This window comes from Balaenoptera acutorostrata, chromosome 4 (assembly GCF_949987535.1).
Source record: "Balaenoptera acutorostrata chromosome 4, mBalAcu1.1, whole genome shotgun sequence".
Taxonomy (NCBI): Eukaryota; Metazoa; Chordata; class Mammalia; order Artiodactyla; family Balaenopteridae; genus Balaenoptera; species Balaenoptera acutorostrata.
In genome coordinates this window covers 150,567,324-150,594,126 of record NC_080067.1, presented here as the reverse complement: position 1 = coordinate 150,594,126, position 26,803 = coordinate 150,567,324, and the positions used below count along the sequence as shown (strand labels likewise).

Sequence of the window (26,803 nt, the reverse complement as noted above, 5' to 3'; positions counted from 1 at the left end):
TAAAAGGTCACCCAGATGACCTTGGGTGGAGGAGGGGGAAGAAGCTGTCTGCAAACTAGTGCTCGGTGCACTGATATTTCCTAAAACTGTCTCTCATTTGCATCTCTGACAAGCAGATGTTTCACGGGAAACCATTTTTCTTTCAGGATTTCTGGAGCAGCTGCTGGCCCCGCTCCGCCGAGAACGCCTGCAGTCCTGCGTTTCCTTTCATTCTGCTGCAGCTCAGTCCTGGCCTTCCACGAATAGAGGAAGCCGAAAGGTGCAGGAAGAGAGATAAACGTCGACAAACAGAGCCGTCTCTGCCCCACAGGTCAGCTTTGGGGTCTTGCTTCATGTCTACAGTAAAGAAATGGGTTTTTGTTTTGTTTTTCTCGTGGCTCATTTGAGATTCAAGGAGCCCAGAGTGACTCAGGTCTGGGTTGGGGAGGGGTTTCCGCAGCAGACCTCTCAGTGCGTGGGAGCGCGGCACCAGCCTTACGGTTTGCAGGGCGGGCTTCCCGTGCTGGGTGTGCCACCCCAGCTCAGGGCACTCGGCAGAAAGGAGAGTTTAATGTGACTGTTCTTGTCCCAGCAGCTCTAGTTCAGTAAAACCAGCAGAGCCTTCGGTTGACAGCATCTGGCTAAGGCAGGCTGGGCACTGCCACCGCCATGAGGTGAAGGCACTGGGCCCGTAGCATAGGGCGCCGGACGCGCTGTGCAGCGGGGCAGCAGCTGCTCCTGCCCTTGCAGCTTGTGCCCGGAAGTCACCCTCGCACTGCCCCCGTCCCTGGGATTCTTCTTCAGTGTTGTCTCAGCTCTGCAGTCACCTCCTTTTCCGGAGCCACCGCACTGCCACCCTGGGCTGTCCCCACGCCGTGCCTCCCTGCGTCTCCAGGGGGCTCAGGGCGCCCACAGGGATGAGAAGAACACTCTGGGGCAGTCCTGACAGGTGCACTTTCCTGCCCAGCCTGATGGCAGACTTGGGCTCACAGGTCTCGCCTTGGCCATGACCCACCGACAGGGTGGATGAGGAAGGGGGCGGCGTGGCCCTTCCCTTCCTGCACCGCTGCTCCGGCCGGCCTCCTTGGCAACCCCTCCCTTCAGAGCTGGCCCTCCTCCCCGCTCTCACAGCCACCCATTCCTGTGCCCCACCCAAGGCCGCCGGCACCGCATGCAGGCTCTGCTGGCCGCATCCCCTGGGCTCACCTGGAGCGGTGGTCTGCTCCTGGGAGGGGAGGACCCCTGCAAGCACACGAGGTGGGGGGGGGAGGATGAAAGGGGCTTCCAGCCCCTCCCCTTGGCCCAGACCCTCCCTGAGGACCACCCTGAGCTCAAACACTCCAGGGCCCCCACCCTGGGCTCCCCATCAGCATAGCTCTCTAGGGCTCTGTTTCTGAGGATGCCGTATGTTTTGGTCACAAAGGTTTGCAGAGACGGCTCAGGTCAACCTGTCCTTGGGCCTCTCCCCTCCCCCGACCGCAGTCCGGGGCATCGCAGGGTCTCCCGGCTCTCGGGGATGGCTGTCCTTCCTTGTCTGACCCTTGTCTGACCCCAACCTTGAGAACTATTGTTTCATGTATTTTGTCTCTGCTGGGTTTTTCAGTTGTTCCAAGCAAGAGGGCAAATTTGGTCCCTATTCCTCCATCATGGCTGGAAGTGAATTCTCTTGTTTGAATTGTCATATCTCCCCATTCTTTATTATGGAGAGATCTCCTCAAACCCAGGAGTTTGCAAGAGCTGAGTCTGTGGGTGTCCTTGGCTCCCTCTGTGTCCACGTGGATCCTGCTGGGATGTCCTTCTCTGACCTAAAGCAGGGGAGGCCTGGCTGGGCACGCTCCACACGGAGCCCAGCCTCTCCTGGACCACGTGAGCCGGGCCCGGCCCCACTCCCTGCCTTTCGGGCTCTGCGCCAGTGGAGGCTCCGTGCTCTGAAGAGTCTGAAGATTTCACGCTCTGATGGCTTTTGCTGTTTTTCTTAAAAGATTTTTTTTTTTTTGATGTAGACCATTTTTAAAGTCTTTATTGAATTTGTTACAATATTGCTTCTGTTTTATGCTTTGACTTTTTTTGTCCCCAAGGCACGTGGGATCTTAGCTCCCCGACCAGGGATCGAACCCACACCCCCTTCATTGGAAGGCGAAGTCTTAACCACTGGACCGCCAGGGAAGTCCCTCTGATGGCTTTTGGTTTAGATGGCTTCTTGCTAACAGCTTCCCCCCAGGCCAGGAAGACCCTCCCCTCTGCCCTCCCAAACCACCAGGCGGGGATGCATCACCATCCTGCCCAGGAGCTGTTCCTCCCCCGCCCCACTCACCCCCGGCTCCCTGCCTGGCACCTCCTTGGGCATCCAGGGTGGTCCTGGTCACGATTTGCTGTGCTGAAACTACCCGGGGAATCGGGGGTGCCGGGGCATTTCTAGGAAATGTCTACTCCAGACCTTTGGAATGTCGATTCATCCTATTTTTAATTTAAAAAATAAATTTGATTTTCTGAATAGGCTGGTGGTTCAAACGTGGAAAGTATCAAGTGACAAGTGTCCCTCCCACTCCCACACCTCCTCCCGCACACCGACCCTCCTGCGTTGCTGTTACTTTCTTATCCTCCCAGAGTCAAATGCATGTGCAAACGGCAACTTGGAATGATTTCCTTGTCCTTTGCGAAGTAGTAGCAGTTTGTACACACAGCTCGTCACCTTGCTTTCTCACCCAGTAATACATTCCTGAGCTCGTGGCGGGGGATGGGGGGCTGGAGCTTCGGTCCTTTCCTCAAGGAGAGACAGACACAAACACAGAGCCCGCACACCGGCTGTCACTGGTGAGGGTGCCGCACAGATGCTTGAAGTGGGGAAGCAACGCACGGAGCTGGGGGAGGGCTTCTGGGTTAATGTGTGACCGGACGCTTCAGGGAGGAGGTGGCATTTGAGCAAAAGTAGAAGGCAGGAGGGAGCCTACGGGCACAAAGGGGGGCCGGGAGCCTGGGGGGCCGGCCTGAGGCAGGTGATCCCCACGAACCTGAGGAAGCCAGCGTCAAGGTCAGGCTGTGACGCTGATGCGGAGGGTGGGGGGATGGGGGGTGTGGGGACGACTGAGGACCTGCCCGCTCAGGTAGTCCCAGCTGCAGTAGACACACTCGGGCTGGGACGGCGCGCGCTCCACGCGGCCATTCGGGATCCCAGGCTGCTGGGGTGTGCAGGGCCAGGACTCCCCTGGGCGCCTCCACTGTCCGATGGGGAGGGGAGGGCCAGGCCTGGAGTGGGCATCCCCTGCTGCCCACACCCCGTGGGGCCATCGGGTGCAGGGGCCTGGGAGGCGGGGCTCGGGGGGGGCAGCTGCAGCGCGCTCTAGCAGGGCTCACCATCTGTGCCACGAGGCGAGGGGGCGGGGCAGGGGGACGCCAAGGAGAGGCCCGATTCTGGGTGTGTTTCGGGGGTAGAACCAGCATGTGTTGACAGCTTGGACGCTGGGCGAGCAAGAAGGAGGCGTGGAGAGTGGGTCCCAGGCTCCCGCATGAGTGAGGGGCCAGTGGGACAGCGGCTCCCTCCGGTGGGCTTGGGCAGGGGGGCAGATGCTCATCTTGGACTTGTTGGCTTGGAGGTGCCTGTTAGCATCTAGATACAGAGGTCTCGATGGCAGTTGGGTGCTGTGATGGTTAATTTTATGTGTCAACTTGACTGGGTCATGGGGTGTCCAGGTCTTTGGTCCAACGTTATTCTGGGTGTTTCTGGATGAGATTAACATTTAAATCTGTGGGCTGAGATTGTCCTCCTCGATGTGGGTGGGCCTCGTCCCATCAGACTGACCTCCCCCAAGTTAGAAAGAATTCTCCTGCTGGACGTCCTTTGAAACAGGATATCGACCCTTCTCCACCCTTAACGGGAACTAAAGCATCCACTCTCTTGAGTCCCAGCCCGCCAACTCACCCCACAGGTCTTGGGACTTGTCAGCCTCCCCGGTCACGTGGGCCAATCCTTGTAATACCTCTTTCTCTGTATACACAGCCTGTTGTTCCTGAGGAGCCCTGACCAACACAGGTGCACCTGCAGGAGTCCAGGGAGAGGTGTAGGCGGCAAACCTCGAGTTGGTTAATCACCCCCAACAAGGTGGGTCCCCGGGAGGCACTACAGGCAAGTGAAGAAAGGAGAGCTCGGCCGAGGCCGGGCAGACCAGGGACAGGAGCGCGGCCAGCTGGGCAAGCTGTGCTGGGAGATGCTGGCCTCGCGGTGGCCACCCAGCAGTGCTGTCCCCATCCTGGTCACGGCCCGGCCATTGTTTCCCATTCTCCTTCTGCAGACAGCACGACGGTTGCCCAGGACCTCATGCCATTTCTTCTGTCTCGGCCCGAAGCAGGTCTGCGGGTTGGAAGGACTCGCCTATTCGTCATCCGGCGGTGCGTGGACTCGCTCCAGCCGGCTCCGTGTGAGAGTCCAGCTCATCGTCTTAAGATGATAAACTGAGCAAAGTCTTACGACCCAATAACTCCTAGGACCTCCCGCGTCCACCCCGGTCGATGAGCTGCGCCTGCATTAAAGTTCCTGGACGCCCGCCCGTTTGGTTACTAGGCTTTTGTCTGTTACCCTCCAGGCTGCGGAGCCAAGTTGGCGTCTGAAGGATGTTTGTCTGTTTAATGGACAGTCTCTGGAGGGCTCCAATCTTCCTTCTAGGCTTCCCCTCCCTGGGGCACTTTCTTTGCCAATCGTTTTCCTGCCATGAGGTCCTTGGGGTCCTCAGGCACCTGCAGCTCAGAACATCCTGTCTTTTGTTTTGTTTTGGTTTTTTTTTTGCACAGGTGGAAAATGCTTTATACTTCCCCTGAGCTGATGAAATTCCACATATGGAGGAAATTATTTTGGAAGATGAACAAAAAAATACCCAAAAAAAAGGGCCACCACCTAGCAGGACGGCTGCAAAATACATCACTATGTTATTAAGAAAGGTGTCAGAACAGCCAAGTTGGATCATCTGATTGAGTTCACAGAAAAAGTGGGGGATTTCAAAGTTTGTGCAGAAGGACAGTCGTCATGTTGTTAAGCTTTGTAACAAGGAATTCAGGACACTCATGATCCAGGACATCAGTACCAGCGGTCCACAGTACCAGGGGTTCATGATGACTGTGTAGTGCAGGGGGTGACAGATGGCCACAAAGTCGTCACAGGCCATCACTGTCAGGCGAAAGATGTCCAACACTGCAAAGAATGTGAGAAAATAAATCTGTGTGATGCATTCTTCATAGCTAATAACTTTGCTCTGTGTCTGGGTAAAACATCCTCTCTTCAACGACCCACAGCCGGAGTCCAGGGTCTCGCCTTGGAGGAATGGAATTAATTTGAGATTGTACGTAATGAAACAGTTATATATCTACATAAACTTAAGGCTAAGCTCCACAACAGCATTTCTAATACAATCTCCACTTACGGGTGGGTGGATTTACCTACCGAGAGGGAGGGTCTCTCCTGGGGTCACGCAGCCCAGGGGGGCACAAGCAGGCTCTGGTCCCATCACCACAGCACCAGCATGCACGCCTGCCTTGTGGGCAGGAGGGGTGGGGTCTCCCTGAAGTCTACCAGCTTCTGAGGATCCCTCATGTATTCCATGGGCAGGGAATTCACCTTGCACCGTGAACCAGAAAAAAGTGTCCAAGATTTAAAGAACTGAATGTAAAAATCAAACACAGACGTAAACACAGAGTAACTTACACCCTTATGGTAACTACTGAGGGTAAAGGCATAAATCAGGGTGGGAAGAAAAACTGACAGATTGAAACAAACAACAACAAAAATCCAAACAAAGTTAAAAGGCATATGACAAACTGGGAGAAATACTTGCGGCAAGTAGAGCAAACAAAGGGTTAACGTCTTGCTATTTAAAGGACGTCCATATATCAATTTTAAAAAGACAAACTAAGAAAAAACAGATGATAAGGCAACAGGCAATTAACAAGAAGAACAGCAAGCGGTCAATTATGTGAAAATAGCTCAACGCCATAGATAAAACTGTAAATTAGAAGAATAACAATATCCTGTGTTTCAGTGAGCAGATTAGCAGGCATTAAAAAGGATGTCATTCCTGGTGTGGAGGGAACGTGGGGGACATTGGAGCTTTTGTCCCTTGTTTCTGTGGGATACATTGATAAAATCCACCAAAAAATCTGTGTGACTTCTTAGAATTTATCCTGAGGATATAATGAGAGATGTGCTCCCAAATATATGCCCAACAGTGTTTTCACAGCATCCTTATTACAGCTAAAATCAGAACAAATAACTGCTCAACAATAAAGGATCAATCTACAAATGTTATTTATTCAAAACAATGTCATTCTCAACACTGTTACAATGACCCAGTGGATCTACATTGTTGATCTTGAAAACTGCTAGTGGTATAGTTATTCCATGAAAAATTGTGTAGGATAGACCACATATGGCATCCCCAGACTTCTACAGGACAGTGTGCATAGTTTTGTGTGTTCGTGCAGATACAGATAATGTCAGTCGTTTTTCTGTGTGAGGGAGCTGTGTCTTTTTCTACTTTTTGTTTATTAATTGTATGTTTCTATGCAATTAATAGGTAGAGCTTGTATAGCAAAAGTGGCAATGCTTCCCGTATTCCACGTGCTAGGTCTCAGTTCTCTGGAAGCATGGTTTGGACAGCCGGCCTCTGCAGTCTGCCGTCCCATCACCTGCTCCGAGTGGAGCCTCCTGGAGGGACAGAGCCAGCAAGCTCCCTGGGCTGGAGGACCTTCAGCTGAGTAAAGGCTCCGCTCCGAGCACGTCCAACTGGAGTCTGAGCACCTGCTGTGTGCTCAGACACCCCCGGGACGGAATGTTCTGGAGCGGCTGCAGCAGGTCAGAGCGGGAGCTCTGGCAGACACCCACCATCCAGATCCCAGGATGGAGAGGGACCGTGGCGAGTGTGACAGAGCCTCCGCGAAGCAGAGGTAATCCATCGCTGCTGCGAAACCACCACAATGACAGGGTGTTTGGAACAAAAACTCGGTGTCCGGGAAGAACGTTTCTAAACCAGCTCCCATTACGGAACAGAAGTTAACATCAGGAGGTGAACAGAAAACAGGGATCCTGAACGACATTTCAGGATGAAGGTGTGAGAGGAAACCTAACCGCTCGCTGGGTGCACTGGGGCAGGCTGACCGCGGAAACAGACCCCAAAATGTTCAAAGGCACAAACACAGAGAAGTGTATTTACTGCCTGAGTAAACAGTGGAAAGAGGCTCTAGCTGATGGGGCGGGCAGGGCGGGGGGTGGATGTCTGAGCAGAGGGGCAGAGGATCCCTCCTCCACGCAGGCATTCAGGGACCACCTCCTAGAGGCTCGTCTGTCTCCCCAGGGCCACTGGGCTGCTGCGGGGAAGAGGGGCGGGAGCGGCCTCTGCAAGTGCTGCATCCCTGCTGCTCGGCTGTCAGCTGGAACTCAGTCAGAGCCCACCGGCCCCAAGGAGGCTGGGTGACGTACCCAGACGGTGGGCCAGGAGGAGGGCGGCTGGGTCTGTGAAGCGGCGCCTGCGTGCGTAGTTGACAGATGACTATTTATACACTTGAGAGGTTTCAGTGCTTTCTAGAATAAAAATGATTAAGACGAGTTTGGATTTGACAATGACACAGGTACAAATTCATACAGACGCAGTGGGTCATTTTAACTCTGCCACTGACAGCAAGAAACAAGGGAATTTCTAGACACACATTTGGCACTTATGAACTATTTTTTTTCCTTTAAATCAGCAAATACAGGTAGTCTTGTTATTTTATGAGCATACAGAGAAACATAATTATTTTAGACTCAGAATTACTGAAAGTATTATCTATGTGGTTCTTTTCAACCAAAATTAATGTAAATACCGTAAAAACGTTGAATTGAAGATGTGGTTTGTAAAAAGAACTTCTGTGGCTAACATTGCATTTCTTTGAACGACTTTTAGTTTTTTTAAACAAGTTTTCCTGTTTTTCTTCCAATGTGCTTTCCTGGTATTATTATTATTATTATTATTATTATTATTATTATTATTATTATTATTTTGATCCCTGCACAGCTTTGCTCTAATCACACTTATTTTTCTAAATTCTTTTGTAATCGAACACTGCATTTTCAGTTTGTACAAAAACTATGTGAAAGTTACCTCAACCAGCGAGTCTAAATGTTCACCAGATGGGCCGATGTCTGGCGTTCTCTGCAGAGAGCGTCCGAATCCTGCCCAGATGGTCGTGATATTTCCTGACAACAGGCTGCATCCCGGGGGCAAGGTGGACGGATCATCTGTCTCATAGTTGCCAACATCGAGAAATGAAGAGAATTTCAAAGCAAGGAGGAGAAACCAGCGCTCTTATCTAAGTTGCTCTCAATTTGAAGGACATTCGGTGGGAAAGCCTGATCAGAAGAAGATAAATCTAGTTTGTAAGCATAATAATTACCTTATTATTAATCGGTGACAATTTCCACTCAACATGCTTTTAATATGGAGAACCCAAAATAAAAAAACTGCAGCCATCGAATATGGAATTTTCCTTGCAAGTTATTTCTTACCAAAGGAATATATCATCTAGTGATGGGAACTTATTTTAAGGGTTTGCTTTCTTTTCACAGTGGAATGCTTGGGGTCCACAACCAGCTTGAGAAAGGCATCTCATGGTTTTAGTGTAGTAGACAGCCAGTTCTTCAGTCTTAGGGATTTTTAGATGTTGAAATGTATTCTGCAGAAAAACCTTGAAAGTTAACCATCCAACCTCATGTTGGCCTAAGAAATGTAATCTTTAGTGAAAAGATAAAAACAACTCTGAAATCCTATTTTATCGAGCGCCTCTGATTGTAAAGCTATATAATCACAAAATGGAAGTGTCTTTTTTGCTACTGCTTCTGGCTACCCAGCCTTCACCACCATCGGGTTTGGATACAAAATAAAAAAGATCAGCCTGAAAGGGGTGACACACACAGACAATATTTCTTACTCTCATCACATTTTGGGTAAAATAAACACCTAATATTTTGAGAACAATTTTGGAGGTATTAATTTTATTTTTACATTTTAAGTAATTAGCTTTTGCGTTTGCTGCTAGTGTATTCTCCTATCTCTAAGCAATATGTACCAAGCGCCACCGCGAGCAGAGCACTGAGTGACACAGCGGTTCCTTGCTCGTCCTGCCCCTCCGTCACCCATCGCCTTGCTTAGTGCTTACCACTCGCTGTTAAACACACCTGCGCCTCTATCATTTGCTCTATCAATTGTAAATAATGTCTTTTAGCCCCTGGCTGTAAAGATGAGGAAATCAGCACACTTTTCCTATTTCCCAGTTCCTTGCTCCTTTTCACTCCACACCATTGTTAGCATTACACTTTCTCTGTGGTCAGAAATTTATGACCTTACATTCTTACAAACTTGTCCTAGCCATATTTGGTAATGTTTTAAAGTTCCTATCTTAGTTGGCTGCAGTTTACATTCTAGCTCGTAGGAATAACATCTCCTGAGCTTTTGCACTGAAAAATGGTTAGTTGGCTTTCACTTATGACAATTTAGCTGGATATAAAACTGCGTTCACACTATCTTTCCCTGAGGATCTCAGGGGTGTCACTCTGTTATCATTTGGTGTCAGTTACTGTTGTGCAGAAGTCTGAGGGCAGACTGATTTTTTTTTCTCCTTATAACTAACTTCATATTCTTACTGGGCTGCTGAGCAAAGATTTGTTTTTTAATTATTTTAAGTAAATTCCCAGGTATCTTAGTATTGACAATGCCGTGGGGTGTTCATTTTTCTTGAGATCTAATGTGACTTCTTTAATCCATAAATTTAAGTCTTCTTTTATTATGAAGAGTATTCTTGAATTATATGCCTCAATATTTGTTCTGTCCCACTGGTGTAATTTTCCTCCTCCGGGGCTCCAATTGTGCACACATTGAATCTCTTTTGACTGTCTTCACATTGAGCATTTTCTCTTCAATTGCTTTTTTAAAGAATACATTATGTTATGGAAGAGTTCAAACATGTTACACAGAATTATATAATACACTTCTGTGTACCCGACACTGCAATACTCATTAACTTTCTCCCATTCCTGATGATCTATTCTTTCACTTATGTCTCATCCTCACTCAATTATTATTACTATTTTAGCCTTTTAGGTATGCTTATGTACATTGAAATGCACAAATCTTAGCTGTACAAATTTTAATAGACATTTTTAGAGCAGTTTTAGTTTCATAGCAAAATTGAGTGAAAAGTACAGATAGTTCATATACTCCCTGCCCCCGCACATGCACAGCCTCCGCCATCATCAATATCTCCCACCAGATGGTACATTTGTTATTATTGATGACCCTGCATTGACACATCATTATCACCCAAAGTCCATAGTTTACATTAGGGTTCACTCTTGGTGTTGTACATTCTATTGGTTTTGACAGATGAATAATGACATGTAGCTACCACTACAATATCATACAGCGTAGTTTCTCTGCCCAAAAAATACTCTGTGCTCCACCTATACATCCCTCCCCCACCCCAATCCCTGGCAACCACTGATCTTTTTACTGTCTTCATAGTTTTATCCTTTCTAGGATGTCATATGGTTGGAATTACACAGTATGTAGCCTTCTCAGATTGGCTTCTTTTACTTAGTAATATGCAGTTAGGGTTCCCTCGTGTCTTTTCATGGTTTGATAGCTCATTTCTTTTTAGTGCTGAATAATATTCCACTGTCTGGATGGACCACAGTTTATTTATCCATTAACTTACTGAAGGACATCTTGGTTGCTTCCAAGTTTGGGCAGTTATGAATAAAGCTGCTATAAACATCCACGTGCAGGTTTTTTATGGACATAAGTTGTTAATTCCTTTGTGTAAATATCAAGGAGCATGATTGCTGGATTGTACGGTAAGACTATATTTCGTTTTATAAGAAACCACCAAACTGTCTTCCAAAGTGGCTGCACCGTTCTGCATTCCCATCATCAGTGAGGAGAGTTCCTATTGATCCACATCCTCACCAGCATTTGGTGTTGCCAGTGTTCTGGATTTTGGCCATTCTGATAGGTGTGTAGTGATATTTCATTGTTGTTTTCATTTGCATTTCCCTGATGACATAAGATGTGGGACATCTTTAAATATGTTTATTTACCATCTGTATATCTTATATGGTGAAGTGTCGGTTAAGGTCTTTGGCTTATTTTTAAATCAGGTTGTTCATTTTCTTATTTTTAAATTTTAAGGGTTCTTTGTATATTGTGGATAACAGTCCTTTATCAGATATGTGTTTTGCAAATATTCTCTCCCAATCTTTGGGTTGTCTTTCTATTCTTGACAGTGTCTTTTGCAGAGCAGAAATTTTTAATTTTAATGAAGTCCACCAATTCTTTCTTTTGTGGATATGTCTTTGGTGTTTATCTAAAAAGTCATTGCCAAACCCAAGGCCATCCAGGTTTTCTCCTATGTTATCTTCTAGGAGTTTTATAGTTTTGCATTTTATATTTGGGTCTGTCCTCCATTGTAAGTTAATTTTTGTGAAGGGTATAAGGTCTGTGTCTAGATTCATTTTTTTTGTGTGTGATATCCATTTGTTCCAGCATCATTTGTTGAAAAGACTATCTTTGCCCCATTTCATTGCATTTGCTTCTTTATTAAAGGGGAGTTGACTGTATTTATGTGGGTCTATTTCTGGGCTCTCTATTCTGTTCCATTGATCTATTTGTCTATTCTTTCACTGTAGCTTAGTAAGTCTTGAAGTACAGTAAGTCTTGAAGTTGGATAGTGTCAGTCCTCTGAATTTGTCCTTCTACTTCAATATTGTATTGGCTGTTCTGGGTCTTTTTTCCTCTCTTATGTAAACTTTAGAACCAGTTTATTGATAGTGCCAAAATAACTTGCTGAGATTTTTATTGGAATTGCACTGAGTCTATAGATCAAGTTGGGAAGAACTGATATCTTGACAATATTGAATCTTCCTATCCATGAACATGGACTATATTGGCATTTCTTTAATTCTTTGATTTCTTTCATCAGAACTTTGTAGTTTTCTTCATATAGATCTTTGTATATATTTTGTTAGATTTATACCTAAATATTTTGTTTTGGGGGGTGTTTTTAATTTCACTTCACTTGTTCATTGCTGGTATATAGGAAAACAGTTGACATTTGTATGTTAATCTTGTAAGCTGCAACCTTCCTATAATCACTTATTAGTTCCAGGGTTCTTTTTTGGTCAATTCTTTTTAATTTTCTACCTAGACACTCAGGTCATCTGGTAATAGCTTTATTTCTTCTTTCCCAATCTCTATACCTTTTATTTCCTTTTCTTATCTTACCATATTAGGTGAGACTTCTGGTCTGATGTTGAAAGGAGGTGAGACATCCACCCTTGCCTTGTACCTGATCTTAGTAGGAAAGCTTCAAGTTTCCCACCATGAAGTATGATGTTAGCTGTAGGATTTTTGTAGATGTTCTTTATCCTGTTGAGGAAGTTCTCCTCTACTGAGAGTTTACTGAGTGTTTATCATGAATGGATATTGGATTTTGTCAAATACTTTTTCTGCATCTATTGACATGATCATGTGATTTTTCTTCCTGTTGGTGTGATAGATTACATTAATTGATTTTAGAATACTGAACCAGCCCACTTTGGATCACTACCTAGCACCTTCATGGACTTGCTTTCATGTATCATTCAGAGTTTATAGTTGTCATCTATGAAAGGACAGTCTGATTAGGAGCTACCTGGCCATGACTGGAAGCAGAACAAGTTATATCTCATTCTTCTGTTCACAAGGAGGAAATATTTTAAAATAGTAAGGCAAGGGGCTTCCCTGGTGGCACAGTGGTTAAGAATCTTCCTGCCAATGCAGGGGACACGGGTTCGATCCCTGGTCTAGGAAGATCCCACATGCCACGGAGCAACTAAGCCCATGCGCCACAACTACTGAGCCCATGTGCTGCAACTACTGAAGCCCACGCTCCTAGAGCCTGTGCTCTGCAACAAGAGAAGCCACTGCAATGAGAAGCCCGTGCACCACAATGAAGAATAACCCCCGCTCGCTGCAGCTAGAGAAAGCCCGCGCGCAGCAACAAAGACCCAACACAGCCAAAAATAAAATTAATTAATTAATTTTTAAAAATATATTAAGGCAAAAATAGCAGGGGAATAATCAGACATATCCTGAAATCCCTGAGAAGAATCATATTCCCTGATCAAATTTTTATAAGTCCACATTAAAATTTCTTCAGATGAAAACAAGCAGTGCACATTTTATTTTTAATGTTGAAAACAGTTCACTGATTTATATTTAGACTGGCAACTAAATCATCTCCTTGCAAACAACAGGAAAGACCTTCCTGTAGCTGTAGTGCGGGCGTGGGCAATTTCCCTCGGGCTCTGTCACATCCACTCAGGGCTTGGCCTTCCCTGGGAGGCCGTGTCTGTGAGGGGAATGAGCATTTGGTGGTGACCTGGCTTTGTGGTCTCTGGTAGGTTGCATGGAGTTATGTTATTTCCCACTTTCCTTTGGCTGAGCGTTAAATTCACCGAAAAAAGAGAAAAGAGTCCAAAGTCGACTGTCTTCCCTTGCAGCGTGGCCGTGCTTACCCCAGAGCCATGGCTCTGTCGCTCACATTCTGGGCCCGCGGCAGCGCCCCACCACGGCAGCACCCCACCACGGCAGCGCCCCACTGTCTCTCCTTCGTCCTCTGCTGAGTCTCACTTCCTCTCTAAGCCAAAGAGATGGTGCCTCCTTCAGACGACCACAGCCTTACTTTGTGTCTGGGGATGCAGAGAAGGATTTCGGACCCGGCTTTGGGTCGCAAGGCGGGGTCCCTGACATCTAAACCGGGAGAGGAGCATTTAAATAGGCGATTTTACATTAACTGCTATGTCAGCTTCACACGCGTTACACAGCTGCGCGGTCACACCAACAAAGGGCCTCCCGGCTGCTCACCCAGTAGTGAAATGTGAAAGGCCATGAGCCGCTAACGGTTTAGGGCCAGATGGTACCGAGGCACCTTACCCGCCCTCGGGCCACCCATTAAATTGCTCAGATGGGGCTTCTGGGGCTGTCAGGAGGGGAGCCTGGAGGAGGAGGTGGTAAGAAGGAAAAGCACAGCCCTGTGGTTGTGAACGAGGTGTCCCGGCCAACCCGCATCCCTCAGTGCATTAAACTCAACGCACGCACAGCAGGGGTGGGCGCTGGCGGGGCCGGTGGGGAGATGTGGGTGGGGCTGCGTATGAGTGGGAGGGGGGCATCTGGAGGGGGTGCTGGGCAGTGGCTACTCTGCAGGAATCCTTGCTCTCAGAAGGAGCACTTAGGAGGGGAGTGTCACAAGGTCTGCATCTTACCTTGAAACGGTTTACCAAAAAGTAAAAAGGTGTGTGTGTGTACACATGTGTGTGTATGTAGAGAGAGGAAGAGAAAGCAAAATATGCAGAAATGTTTAAAATTGGTGAACCTAGGCGCAGAGTATACAGTTGTTCATTGTATGTACTATTTTTCAACTTTTCTGTGAGTTTGAAATTTTTTGAAGTAAAAAATTGAATAAAAAGAAAAACAATTCAACTAAATTAAACCATATTTTTACTTATGTGATTCTAATATTTGCTAATTAAAAAAGAAAAGAAAGTTTCGCATCCCTGACTTAGGAATCCCCGTGACCCACCCATGAGCTTCTCCACGCACGGCCAAGTGTAACCTGCTCTCGGTGGGAAGGCCCTTCTCTCACTCGGTGACGTCAGAACTGCCCTGCCTCTGGGACCCGGGACACTGGCTGCAAAGGCAGCACAGCCCAATGGCTTTGAGCTTCGTATTTTCCCACAGGTCACCTGCTGACTCTGGGATCCGGGACAAATCCTCCTCCTTCTTGACCACTCATTTTCTCATCTGGTTTTTGAAAGTGGGAACATTATTACTTGCTTTGCCTATGTCACAGGTATTTTGTAGAACCACCAAAATTATATAATATAAATAATGTTTTTATATACAGTGCTAAACAAATGTATGGTCAAATTTTATGATTATCATTATTTTATGTAGTTAGCATATGTTTATTATTCTGAAGTGTCGAGCGTTAAAAAAAAAAGATGATTTGTTTTTAAAAGGAAATAGAGTCAATAATAAACACCTACTTTGTGTGTTAATGTCTAAAAATAGATGTAGTTGGCACTTTCACACTTTTATTCAGTGTTATTATGATTTGAAAGTGTTTCTGTTCATATCATAGTGGTCTGGGGCAAAAAACAAAAGGAGTAACCCCCCAGCCTTCCTGGGCCTTCGCCATCACTCATCCCTAGGTGACAGGATGTTCCCAAGACAGTCCCTGGGGGCTGCTCGGGACGGGGGGGGCCAGAATCCTGGCAGGGCCCAGGGCCTGGCTGAATTCTCCTCATTTCTCTCTCCTGAAGTGGATTTGGGGAAAAAGGCAAGAGAAGGGTGTGAAGGTGGAGCTCCCGGGTTATCCCCCCATCACCCCAGGAGACCCGTCCAAATGGGTGGGGGGCCACCCAGAAGGAGAGAGACCAAGCAGCTACCCCAGAACCTCCAGGCACAAACGGCTCTGAACATTGGTGAGGTTCCGAAGCAATGGCCAAGTGATTTTTCACTTACTTAATTTTGTTAGTTTTTCTTTTTCTTCCCAGAATCACCCAGGGACCAGGGGTTACTCTCAGAGGGCAGACAAAGGAAACATTTCAACGCTTAATGTCTCCGCTGCTTTCGATTTATCTGTGGGCGACATAACAAAACCCTTGAAGATGCTTTTAAAGTGGCAAGGAAGGAATTAATCACTGTATCTAAATTCAAAAATGAATGAAAGTAATTCAGTTAAACTGTAAACTGTGAATTTAGACAGAAAATTTCAGGCTGAAAATAAACATTTGTAGAGCCTTAAACTAACAGCCACTGTGGTGAAGGCTGATTTCCACCTTAATCACCACTTTCACATCCATAAATAGAGAGGCTTTTGTGCTGGGCGCAGAGCATGAAGCCCAGCTCCCACTCTCAGTGCCTTCGTCATAAAAACAGAAATCAAGGAACTCTCCAGACTCCACCACTGGCCACTTGTGCCAAGTTCGTCAGCCGACCTGAGCACCTGTATGTGGGCCTTGCACATGGTGGTTTTTCACCCTTGTTACATTTAGTGGCAGAAACTTTTTCCCAAATAAAGTCTAACCCCATCATGTAAATCAGATAAAAGGGAGCTTCTTGGGCCAGCCTCCCCACCACCTGCAGGGCCCCTAGGTCACTTGTCCCCTCTGGGCACCCCCTGGTGAAGGCCGTGGGCCCCCGGTTCTCCTATTAACCAACAGTGTATCTCAAATACTGGTCCTAAACCTCTGTTTTCTGATGAAACTTGATTTCCACTTCCTTTAGTTCTTCCCATTTACTTTTTGAAATCACAAACATAAGAGCCAAAATGGCACTTTAAAACAAATGATAAAAGTAATCGTAAATACTCAAACCATGAAATCAAAGTACACAAACGGGAAAGCCATCCCCTGCCTCATCCTGCGTCCCCGGCTGCCCTTCCCAGGGGGACGCACATGGCTGGCTCTGCTCCCTTCCTCGGGGGGTGGCCACCTAACCTGAAAAAAGAGCTTTACACTCTGGGTTCTTTAAAAAAAATAACAGTAATTTCACTTTAGTATAGATAATACATGTACAGGGTTCAAAATATAGGAACACGGGTGTCCCCTCCCCGCCCCCAGCCCACGTCCAGCTGGCAATGTCAGGATCAGGGACATCACACCCTGGTCCCTCTGCCCACGGCCTTGCCTGTGCTCTGCCTGAACCGGGAACCGGGACATCTGGGCGACCCCCTTGGACAGAAAGAGTGTCCCCCGGCTCCGTGTCTGTGCACCATCGGCTGTGTGAACCACGCAGGGCAGGCCCCAGCCGGAGGGCGGAGGGTGGTTTCTTTGGGTCTGAGCGATGGTGCACGCACATGCAGTGCATCTGCAAGAAAACTCCTAGGCGTGGACACGTTCGGTCCACGGGTCTGTGTGCAGAACGATGCTCGTGTGACAGGCCCCCTGTCAAGGCCACGGCACAGCGCCAGCAAACTGGGTCCCTGGCCAGTCCAGTCGGTCAAATGGGGCCCCAGGTAGGGCTAAGGGCACTTTTCTCATGGGTTTAGAACACTTGCTTTCTCTTTATGTGGGCCAATTCTCTGACGTTTTCTTTCTCACTTTTTGTATTGTTAGTCTTTTTCTTCTTGATTCCTAGGAGCTCTTTATATATTAGAGCTCTTTGTCTGTGGGATGAGATGAGGTGCACAACCCACTGTGTCTTTTGACTTTGGTTACAACAGCTTAGGATGTGCAGAAATTGTTTTATTTTTTTATAGACAAATTTATCAGCTGTTCATAGTTTCTGATTTTCGTGTCACAGTTTAAAAAGTCTTTTCCCTTCTGAATTTTTAAAGAATTCTCCCAAAACACTTTTAAGATTTTATTTTTTAACTATTAAATATTTGAGCCAATTGGAATTTATCCTGCTGCACTGGGTAATGTATAAATGCAACTAACTTTTTCTCTAGGTAGCTACCAGGTGTCCCCACCAACCTACTAATTTCCCCGAGGATGTGAGTTTCGGTCTCGGTGCAGACCACACCCCCGTGTGCATGGGGGTCTACTTCTATTCAGTTACACCCACTGGCGCTACCATACACACTGAGGCTTTATAACTTGTGTTTGTTTGTTTGTTTTTTGGCCGCACCACACAGCATGAGGAATCCCAGTTCCCTAACCAGGGATTGAACCCCCACAGCGAAAGTGCCAAGTCCTAACCACTGGGCCTCCAGGGATGTCCCTGTAACTTGTCTTAAATACTCTTCTTTTTAGAAAGTGTCCTGGCTTCTCCTGCACGCTGGTTTCTCCCAGTGCTGCGGGAATGCAGCTTCTTTCCTCATCCCTGCCTTGCTCGGTGCAGCCCGTCTGCTGCACACGGGTCCTCTTTCCAGCCGCCTTCCCCTTCCTGCCTGATGCCTCAGCCTCCAGACATGCTGTGAGGCCCCCTCTGTCCCCTCCAGCTCCTCAGTTTTCTCTCCCTCCTGCTCATCACAGGACTCCGGGAGCCCTCACTTCACCTGTTGGAAGGTCTGGGCAATCCCCTGTTCCTCGGTTTCCAGAAAATGGAGTTTGCACATCTATTTCTCCTCTTTGTTGCTTTTGGGTGATTTCTAGGAAAAGGGATATGCTGGCTTTACCAGCCCTGTGGGACCTGGGTCTCGAGATCTGGGCCACCTATGGGCATCCTCTCAGCTCCTCGGCACACTGCACTGCCTTCCTCCTCCCCCTCCCCCTCCTCCCCCTCCCCCTCTCTCCCACCTCTCTTGTCTCCCTCCCCCGTCTCTCCCTCTTCCCTCCCCCTCCTCTCTCCCCCTCCTCCCTCCCTTTTTCTCTCCCTTCCCCTTCCCCTTCCCCCTCCCCTCCTCCTCTCCCCCCTCCCCCCTCCTCTCCCCCCTCCTCTCCCCCTCCTCTCCCCTTCCCCTACCCCTTCCTCTCCCCCTCCCCCCTCCTCTCCCCCTCCCCTCCTCCTCTCCCCCCTCCCCCTCATCCTCTCCCCCCTCCTCTCCCCCCTCCTCTCCCCCTACCCCCTCTTCTTCTCTCTCCCTCCCCTCTCCCTCAGCTACAGCACTACTTTTACATTTTCAAGGTTTACACTGCGTACACCCCCTTTTATGTCAAAGAGCACAAACCTCTGCTTTGCATTTCAGGTTTGGGCACTGCCAGCAGCACCCTCAGTGCCCTAAGCTTGGTGCAAACATCTGCGGCACCGAGGAGACACGAAGCAGCCCCGTCCTGGGCCACAAACGTGCTGGTGCTTGATAGCAAGTGTAGCATCAATGCCAGGAGGGAGGGCGGGCGGAAGGAGGTGCAAATGGTCCCTTCCTATCTTTCCCCTTGAGTGGCTCTATGTGTGACCCTGCGGCCCCAGAGTCTCCCACACACACAGAGGCCTCTGCAGCAGAGCGTGGGCTGGGGTGGGGTCTGACGCTGACCCCAGGGAATGAGAGCAGAGCATGTGTCACATTTATTTCACACCCTGTTTAGAGCCTCACCCAGCCCGACCACCTCCCTGGACCAAAAGTGATACTTAACCTCCAGCTTTGCTCATCAGCATAGAAAAGGGATTTACAACTTAATAATGAAATAAAGTACCATCAGGCCAAATGTCCATTCCAAGTTTCTCTTTAATTTTAATTTTATTTTTTCTTCAGTTAAAGCGTCTGTCTTCTGCAAGTGGGTTTCTGGCGTCCTGTTTCCCGCGTCAGAGAGATGCCTTGCTCCGTGCTTCCTGCCAGCTGTGGCCAGGAGCAGCACACTCCCTTCGTGCCATGGTTGGGTCTGCAGAGAAGGGATGGGGTCCCGTGGACAAGCGGTGCCACCAGGGCGATGGGACAGGTGGGAGTCCTCCCCCCCACACGTCCTCTGCTGCCCTCGCTCCTGCCCCGTCGGCTTCCGGCACAGCCAGACGTCCGTTCTCTCGTGCACATTGTGTTTATCTGGGAGTTTCCAATTGCCTTCCTTCTTCCTGATGATGGAAATATGTGTCTTCACCCCAGCTCATCTGCTCCTTAATGATTCTGTGGCTGAAAGGACTCCACCTGCGTTGGAGACCTCGCTCCAAGGGGCTCTGACCCTGCCTGACTAGGACGGTACCATCTGGACCTGGGCCAGTTGTCAGACACTCTCTCGTGTTCTTGGGTGGGGGGAAGCAGGGGAGCACTTTCCCTCAGTCGCATGTCTTCCTCTTCCTTCCAAACCTCGTTTCAGGTCAGATGGGAAATGCATGTTTGGAGCTCTTGCAGGCCCCCAGGTGGCTCTGCTTCTCCATCAGCCTTGACGGACTGTTTGGCTGGGTATAGAATTCCAGGTTCCAAACCATCGTTTACCAGAAGTCCCAAGGCCCTACATGGAAATCTAACACCCGCAACGCTGATCGCACATGATTCTGTTCCCTTGCAAGGAGCTCCACCTTCCTCTTGCTGAGCTCTTAGAACCTTCTCTCGGCGCCAACATCCCCAAATCTCAGTAGGCACATCAGCGGCTGATGTTCTGTCCTTCCTCCTGTTCAGGACACTGTGGCCTTTAAGTCTGATTGACTTTCTTCAGCTCTGGGAACTTTTCTTCTATTAATTCTTTTAGTATTTCCTCTCACAGTTTTCTGCTTTCTCATTCTGGAAATCCTAACAGGTGGTTCTAGGAGCACCCAGATTAAACCTCCGTACTAAATTTGTCCTGAACTCATCCACATCTTTGTCTACATTTCTCTACATTTTAGAAAATTTTCTAAATTTTCATTCTTCCTCTTTCTCTTCCAGCCCTCCACTGAATTTTTATTTTGAAAATCACATTCCAAATTCTAAGAACTCTGGCTTATTCTCCCGTTGTTTCTTTTTTTGTTTTCTTCAAAGAATCCTGTTCTTGCTATGGGTGTGGTGTCACCATGGACCTTTTCCAATAGTAACTATGGTTTCCAAAGGTTCTTCCAGCTCTGAAACATTAAGTATCTATGAGAACCTGGGCCCCATTCCCAACTGCGGTGCCTGAGGGGCAATTTGGAACAGCTGAGAAGAAAGAGCTTGTTTTAACCCTGACTCTGCCAGTAAGTAGCCTCAAGCACTCTGTGTGCCCAGCTCTGGGTGTCAGTTTATCCTGTAAACCTCAAGGGGCTATAATAGGTTGATTTTAAGGAATTCAGTTCCAAAGATAATGTACTGAGGCCCCTCATGTGCCCTTCTCTGTGCTGGGTGCTGGGGACACAAAAAGATGACACCTCACGGAGGAGACGGCCCGGGGGCTGTCGTCGGGGCAGTTGCTAGAGAAGCTGAGCTCCCTGATCAGTCCATGTCTCCTCCCTGAGTCATTTCTCCCCCGTGTTCCTGGCTCAGCTCTGGGCCACTCCACCCTTCCTGTAACTCAGGCTCAAATCCTTGGGGTCCTTCTCGGCCCCCTCTTCCCCTCACACTGCAACTAATCTCTGCAAACCTTCCCACTTCTACCTTCAAAGCACCTCCAGGACCCACGTCTGTCTCACCACCTGCTCCACGGCCACCTGGGTGGGGTCGTCTCCCACCTGGACCCCTGTGATGCCCCCCTGCCCCCTGCCTCTCCCGGGGCCTGTGCTCCTCACAGCAGGAGACACGGGGCCCCATGCATTCCCCTCGGCCCACCCCCTGCAGCTGTTGGACCGCTGTCCCCTCTGTCCCCCGGGCCGGCCCTGTGGTGCTCTCCTGGCCAGGCACACCTACTCACCTCCCTTGGGGCTCCGCCCGGGCCACAGCCCCCTCACGTCTCTCCTGGCTCCATCCCCGGCCAGCCTGCTTCATGTACACAATTGGCTATGTTGTCCCCTGTCCCTGACTGCGGGCCCCATGGTTTCCCTGATGTATCCCCGGCACCTAGATCTTCACCCCGCCCAGCTGAACTTCTACGGACAGTCATCAAATGGCCCAAATGCAATGAAGGGTGCAGCCTGAGAAGCAGGGTCTGCTGGGCTGGACCACAAGGAGTGCTGGCGGAGAAAACGCAGAAGCTCACCTTTTATAGACGGTGTTGGAGGGATAGAGGCCCAGGGAGCACCAACGAGTGAGTGAACGGACAAAGGGATGGGAATGCTCTTCATCCCCCAGGAATCAGGTCACAAGTTATTAAAGACTCTCCTGAGTTGCCTGGTGTGGATGCACCCAGCAGACCCAGTGGCTGGGAGGAGATCCAGCCTCCATGGTACCCCAGTCGAGGTCATGGGCCCACCCAGGCCTGGCTCAGAGATACCTCTTGGGTGCTCTGTCCAGTCGCCAAGGCCAGCCCCAGTGGCCCTCAGGGTCTCTTCTGAGCCGGGGTTGGCACCCGCTTTGCCTTCTGCAGCTCCAGCAGCTGCTTCCGGTCCAAGTTGATCAGACAGGGCTGCACACTTGTGTCCCAAATTCTGTTCTCCACAGGGAGACCCTGGCTCACACATGCGTCTGGACTGGGCAGTCAGCTGAAGGCCACCTTCCCAAAGAACGCAGGGGCCTTGGGCCCAGAACAGCCACAGCCTGGGCCTCCCTGCTGAGGACGGAGGATTCCTGGTGGGCTTGGAGTGTAGATCAGACACTTTAAAATTGGGATAAATTTCAGAGGTTGCATGAAGTTGGGCCTGCAGACGTCAGAGCCCCAAGCACTGGGAGGGAAGGAAAGTCGCTGTTCGCAGGGTCTGGGCAGCTGTGGGGCAGACCCAAAGGGCAGCAGCTCTGCACTCGCAGGGGACAGCAGGAGAGACCCCGGAAACTGTTGGAAATGAGGATAGGACTTCTCAGTGCCTAGCTGGAAGGGTCCCCAGGATGGGTTTTTATGTGGAAGAAGAGGACAGTTACCTTTGGTGTAAGAAAAGGGCAATTCTGAAAGTTTTTTCTGCTTACATCTTCAAAAAGAAACAATAGAAGGTAAACCAAAAGCCATCAGGTAAACGTTTGCCTGGTGGGTGAGGAGGGGGAGGGATGAAAGTAAAGCTTCTAGAATCTGCTTGGTCATAGAGTTTTGACTGGGGGACCATATGATTGTCTTTTATAACTTTCTAAAGAAAATCAATCCCTAAAAAATATTTTAAAACTAGAAACAAATTTGTGGTTAGTAAATGACTTCAAAATATATTATTTCAAGAGATTTTAAAATACAGCATTTTGACTGTGCATCCCCAGTGGGACATATTCTAAGAACTCAGAGAATCACACAGAAGCTTTAATGTGCATCTGGTACTCATAAGGTTAGCATTATCAGTGCTGTTATTTTGAAACTATTTAGATAGACTGTAGGAGTGAATAAATGAGGAATTAAGCTACTGCTGGCAACAACCAAAATTTTTACGTTAAGACAAGAGAGATTCTCAGAGATCCCCGTGTAAAGTCAATGGAGCAAAGTAAAAGCTCGTTAGTAATAAATCTGAATAAATAGTAGTCAGAGCTCCTGCTTTTTCTCCTCTTAGAAATATGTATATTTCCTAAATCTGTCCACTGGAAAAGCTTGGAAACAATGGCGCTGTACCAGCAATGAGCACACCTAGCACCGAACTGTGGTTTCTAAAGACCATTTCTCACTCTGAGAAGCTGGGACTTCTTGGAGAAATGGCCGTTTCAGGTTCGGGACAGAAAATGCACAGGATGAGCCTGGTAGAGAGCAAGGGAAGGACTTGGGTAGACGTGAAGAGGGGCATGCGGCCATAGTGGGACGTTCATCCCCCGACAGGTGGGTGGCCCACTGCTCAGACCGAGCACGTCCCCCAGTGGTCCTGGGCGTGAAGGGGGGGCATCGTAGAGCCTTCAGGAGCAAGGCTGGAAACGAGGATACACAGAAATGCTGTTTTCAAAATTACTGCAGACATTTAAAAATTAGCTTTCTAAATTATGAAAATGTTGTGGAAAATGTGGGAAACTCAGGGAAGTAGGAAGAAGAGGGGGGAACCTCCCAAACCCAAACCTGGTCTCACCCCCAAAAGCCCCAGCTGGCTTTTGAAGCACCATGAGACTGAGATGGGCTGCTGACCCCGGAGCTGAGGGACAGACAGACAGACACACACACACACCTCACACACACACCCCCAACCAGCGCCGGCTTGACCACATTCTGCCAGGGAGGAGAAGCACGTCTGAGGCCCTCAAAACCGTCCCGTCCCGAGGCATCGGGCCCCGCTGCTCCCGCCTCCACAGCAGTCAGCCAAGGAATCCAGAGACTCTGAGGACCCTCTTCAGTGTGTTCAGAGCCCACGCGGCTGCGTCCTGCCCCACAGAGCCGTCAGGGCCCTTAGCTCGTCGCATACCTGATGTATCAGCACTTAGGAGACTGTGCCAGGCGTGGGCGCTCGGGGACGAGTGAGTGACATCCTGGCAGGGGTGGCGGCCCCTGAGCAAGGAGCTGGAGTCACAGCGAGGCCGCTGCCTCTGCAGGCCGGGCGGGCGGTGGTCGTGCTGCGCTCCAGGGGCTGGGCCGGGTCCGCTGTTCTCTGCGAGCCCCGCGCGACACATGCTCCACTTAATATTGGAAAAGCCTTTGCTTCCCATTAAAAAAAACCCCTGCAAAATGGAAAGAATGAAGCTGTTTGAGAGAAAAGTGCTCAGCGACTCGGGGACTCGATTCAGGATGTGAAGGAGATGCACAGGCTCCAACTTCGCGGAGAACCGTCCCCCTCCCAACCCCGAAGAGGCGCCGAGCCCGGCCTGAGGAAGACGGCCGGCCGCCTCCAACCGCCTTTTTGTCTGGGAGACAAGAGTATGTGCATGCAGGCCTGGTCGTGTCCAGCTGTCCAGGCAGGCGTGAGGGGCGATGTGGGTCGTGGGGGCAGAGCATTTCCACCATCTCATCCTCGCGGGGCTATTCCCGCCTCAGCGGCGTTGGGCACCGGGCCTATGCGTGGCTCACTCAGGACAGTCATTGGTGCAGAACCAAGACTCAGACCAAGGTCTCCACATCCAGGCCCGTGTCTCCCCCGCAGGCTCTGCTCCGAAGGGCAAAGGCTGAAGTGCAGACCTCGAGGCTGGGGTGAATGGAGACCACCTGGGCCGCTTGGACGGAGGTGTGTGGGCAGCTGAGGGCAGGGGTTTGGGCGTGACTCCCTAACACCCTGATCCCAGCCCAAGGGCCATTCATTACAATGGGACGCCCAGCACCGCTATGGAAGGTACTGAGGCCAAGGCCCCCTCCAGGGCTATAATTCCGCCCTCAGGGGCTCTGTACACCTGGTCATCCCGGGGAAGACTCAAGGGTTGCCCGGAGTTCGCGGGCTGCATGCTCAGCCGGCTCAAGGGAAAGACAGCTTCCTGGGTCTGCAGCCCATCGTCCTGGGGTGGGGGGCCATCACTCACAGAGAGGCCCCCCAGTGGGGATATCTGTCCCCTGGTCTGAGAACCCAGCTCCCACACCAGCCTGGAGACCAGTTTGCTTTCTGACCCGCCAGAGCCCAGTTCCTCCTGGCTGGTGGTGTAGACTCGGGGCACACGGGGGGAACTCGAGCAGAAGCCTCCCCAGAAACAGAGCACAGGGCAGCTTGCTTTCTCCAGCATAGAACTGAGACCCTCCCTTTCAGACGGGAAGGTTCCAGGATTGGCGTGGGGTCAAGGGACATAGTTCTCATCTTAAAGTTGGCCCATCTTAAACAACCCAAATAATATCAAGTGTCACATTCCTGAAGCTAAAAATAAAAGTGCAACCCAACATTTCCTAAGACACAAATGTCCTGGCCAAGAACTTTCGTGGCTGCAAATCCCACTGCAAAGCAAGGCTCAGACAGGAAAATAAATCACTGCACTCCCAAACAGACATGCGGGAATGGCTCTCCGCCGCCGGTGACCCCTGGTAAACTCTGCCTCTCCCCTTCACATGCGCTTCTGCCAGCAAGCAGAGCCCTCTCCGGCTCGGGCCTCAGGCGGCCCAGGTCCAGCCTGGTCTGGACCCGAGTCCCCCCTCGTCCACAGGGACCTCGGCAGCCACCCTGAGCCCTAGAACACATGTGTCCCTACACACGGGGTGATGGCGTCTGCCAACCTCATGGCGGAAGCATGAAAATAGCCGGGACTCCCAGTTCACGGCGGGGATGCGAGCATAGCCTCCACCCCGACACCGGCTCTTATTGAAACCACCCGAAGGAACGGACCCGGGTCCCTGGAGGGAGCAGGAAGTGCCTGCCCATGGGAGAAATTACTCGGCATTTCCAGAATATACACACAGCCCAGAGTGATGGAGGGAGCGTGACCACCCCATAGTTCTCGCACGCGGGGATGCGGGGGGTTCAGTGGAGGCCCCAGGTTCACCGTCTGGTTAGGGGTTCCCAGGGGGAAGTCACCCCACAGAAGGGCCAGTGTCGACCCTGACCACCGCCTTCAGACACAGAATCTTCTGGGAAGCTCCCACCCTGCCCCTGGGATTGGGTTGACGGGGAGCTGGGTCCCCCCGTGTGGCAGGGTCATCTGAAAACCAGGCTGAAGGATCTGATCCCCCAACTCCCGAGCCAGGCACGGACTCTGCTCGAGCCGGGCCAGCCCCTCCAGAAAGGGAGAAGGGCAAGGGGACACTCCGCCACCCCTGCCCCCTGTGGAGAGCCTGAGGGGGCAGGACCCGATCCTGTGGCCCAGGGGGGCTGAGCTCCGAAAGCCCACCTGTGCACCCAACTCATCTCAAAGGGACCTGGTGCCTACAGCCATGAGTGGGAATCGCTCTGAGAAGAGGACAGGGTCTTGAGAGAAATGTGGGCTTGTTGACTCTGAAAGCAAAGGGCAGCTCGCCCCCTCCCCCAGAGAAACAAGCCCAGGAATTCGAAGGGAAGTTCAGAAATCCTCCCAGGACTGGAAAGACAGAGGTAGGGGTGAATGTGGCCAGAGCAGCTGAGAGACAGAGCCAGGACGGGGACACACACCCGACGTGTGCAAAGGGGACAGAGAGGAAAAACAGACACAGAGAAAGACCTTCCCTCTGAGTCAGAGAGAGACACGTCTTCAGATAGGAAGGGCTTGTGAGAACAGAAAAACTGATTATTGAAAAACGAGAGAGAGAGAAGGACAAGCATGAATCCCAAGATGAACTTCTTGTGGGAGATGGGAGCGGGGGGCCGGTGAAGACCCCTCCCCAGCAAGATGGAGCGAGGTGCTCCGGGAGAGGAGCCCTCCCCAAACCCACCAGCAGCTCCTTCGTAGGACTGGGGCGAAGCCCATCTCCCCGGCCTGACATTACAGTCCAGCTGTGTTCATTAAATCTTGCTCTAGAGAAATTTCAAATTCTTAGAAAATCAAAAAGGTCCCACTAGCCTTACAGTTTGGGCCTTGGGTCATGCTAAAATTCCTCACCGCTGCTCGACCCTCAGACCGTTATCCTAGTTTTCTAATA

The 26,803-nt window shown here is 49.9% G+C and overlaps 1 protein-coding gene across 1 annotated transcript in view; it reads right to left on the bottom strand.

Moving 5' to 3' along the window:
* Window positions 1-25,473, bottom strand: part of LOC130708079 (olfactory receptor 1571-like) — a 29,083-nt gene extending 3,610 nt beyond the window's left edge. Inside the window, 4 exon segments of the mRNA XM_057544950.1 lie at window positions 4,761-5,246; window positions 24,383-24,512; window positions 24,578-24,765; window positions 25,444-25,473. Coding sequence (XP_057400933.1) covers window positions 4,761-5,246; window positions 24,383-24,512; window positions 24,578-24,765; window positions 25,444-25,473 — 834 coding nt within the window.
* Between the last annotated feature and the right edge of the window lie 1,330 nt (window positions 25,474-26,803).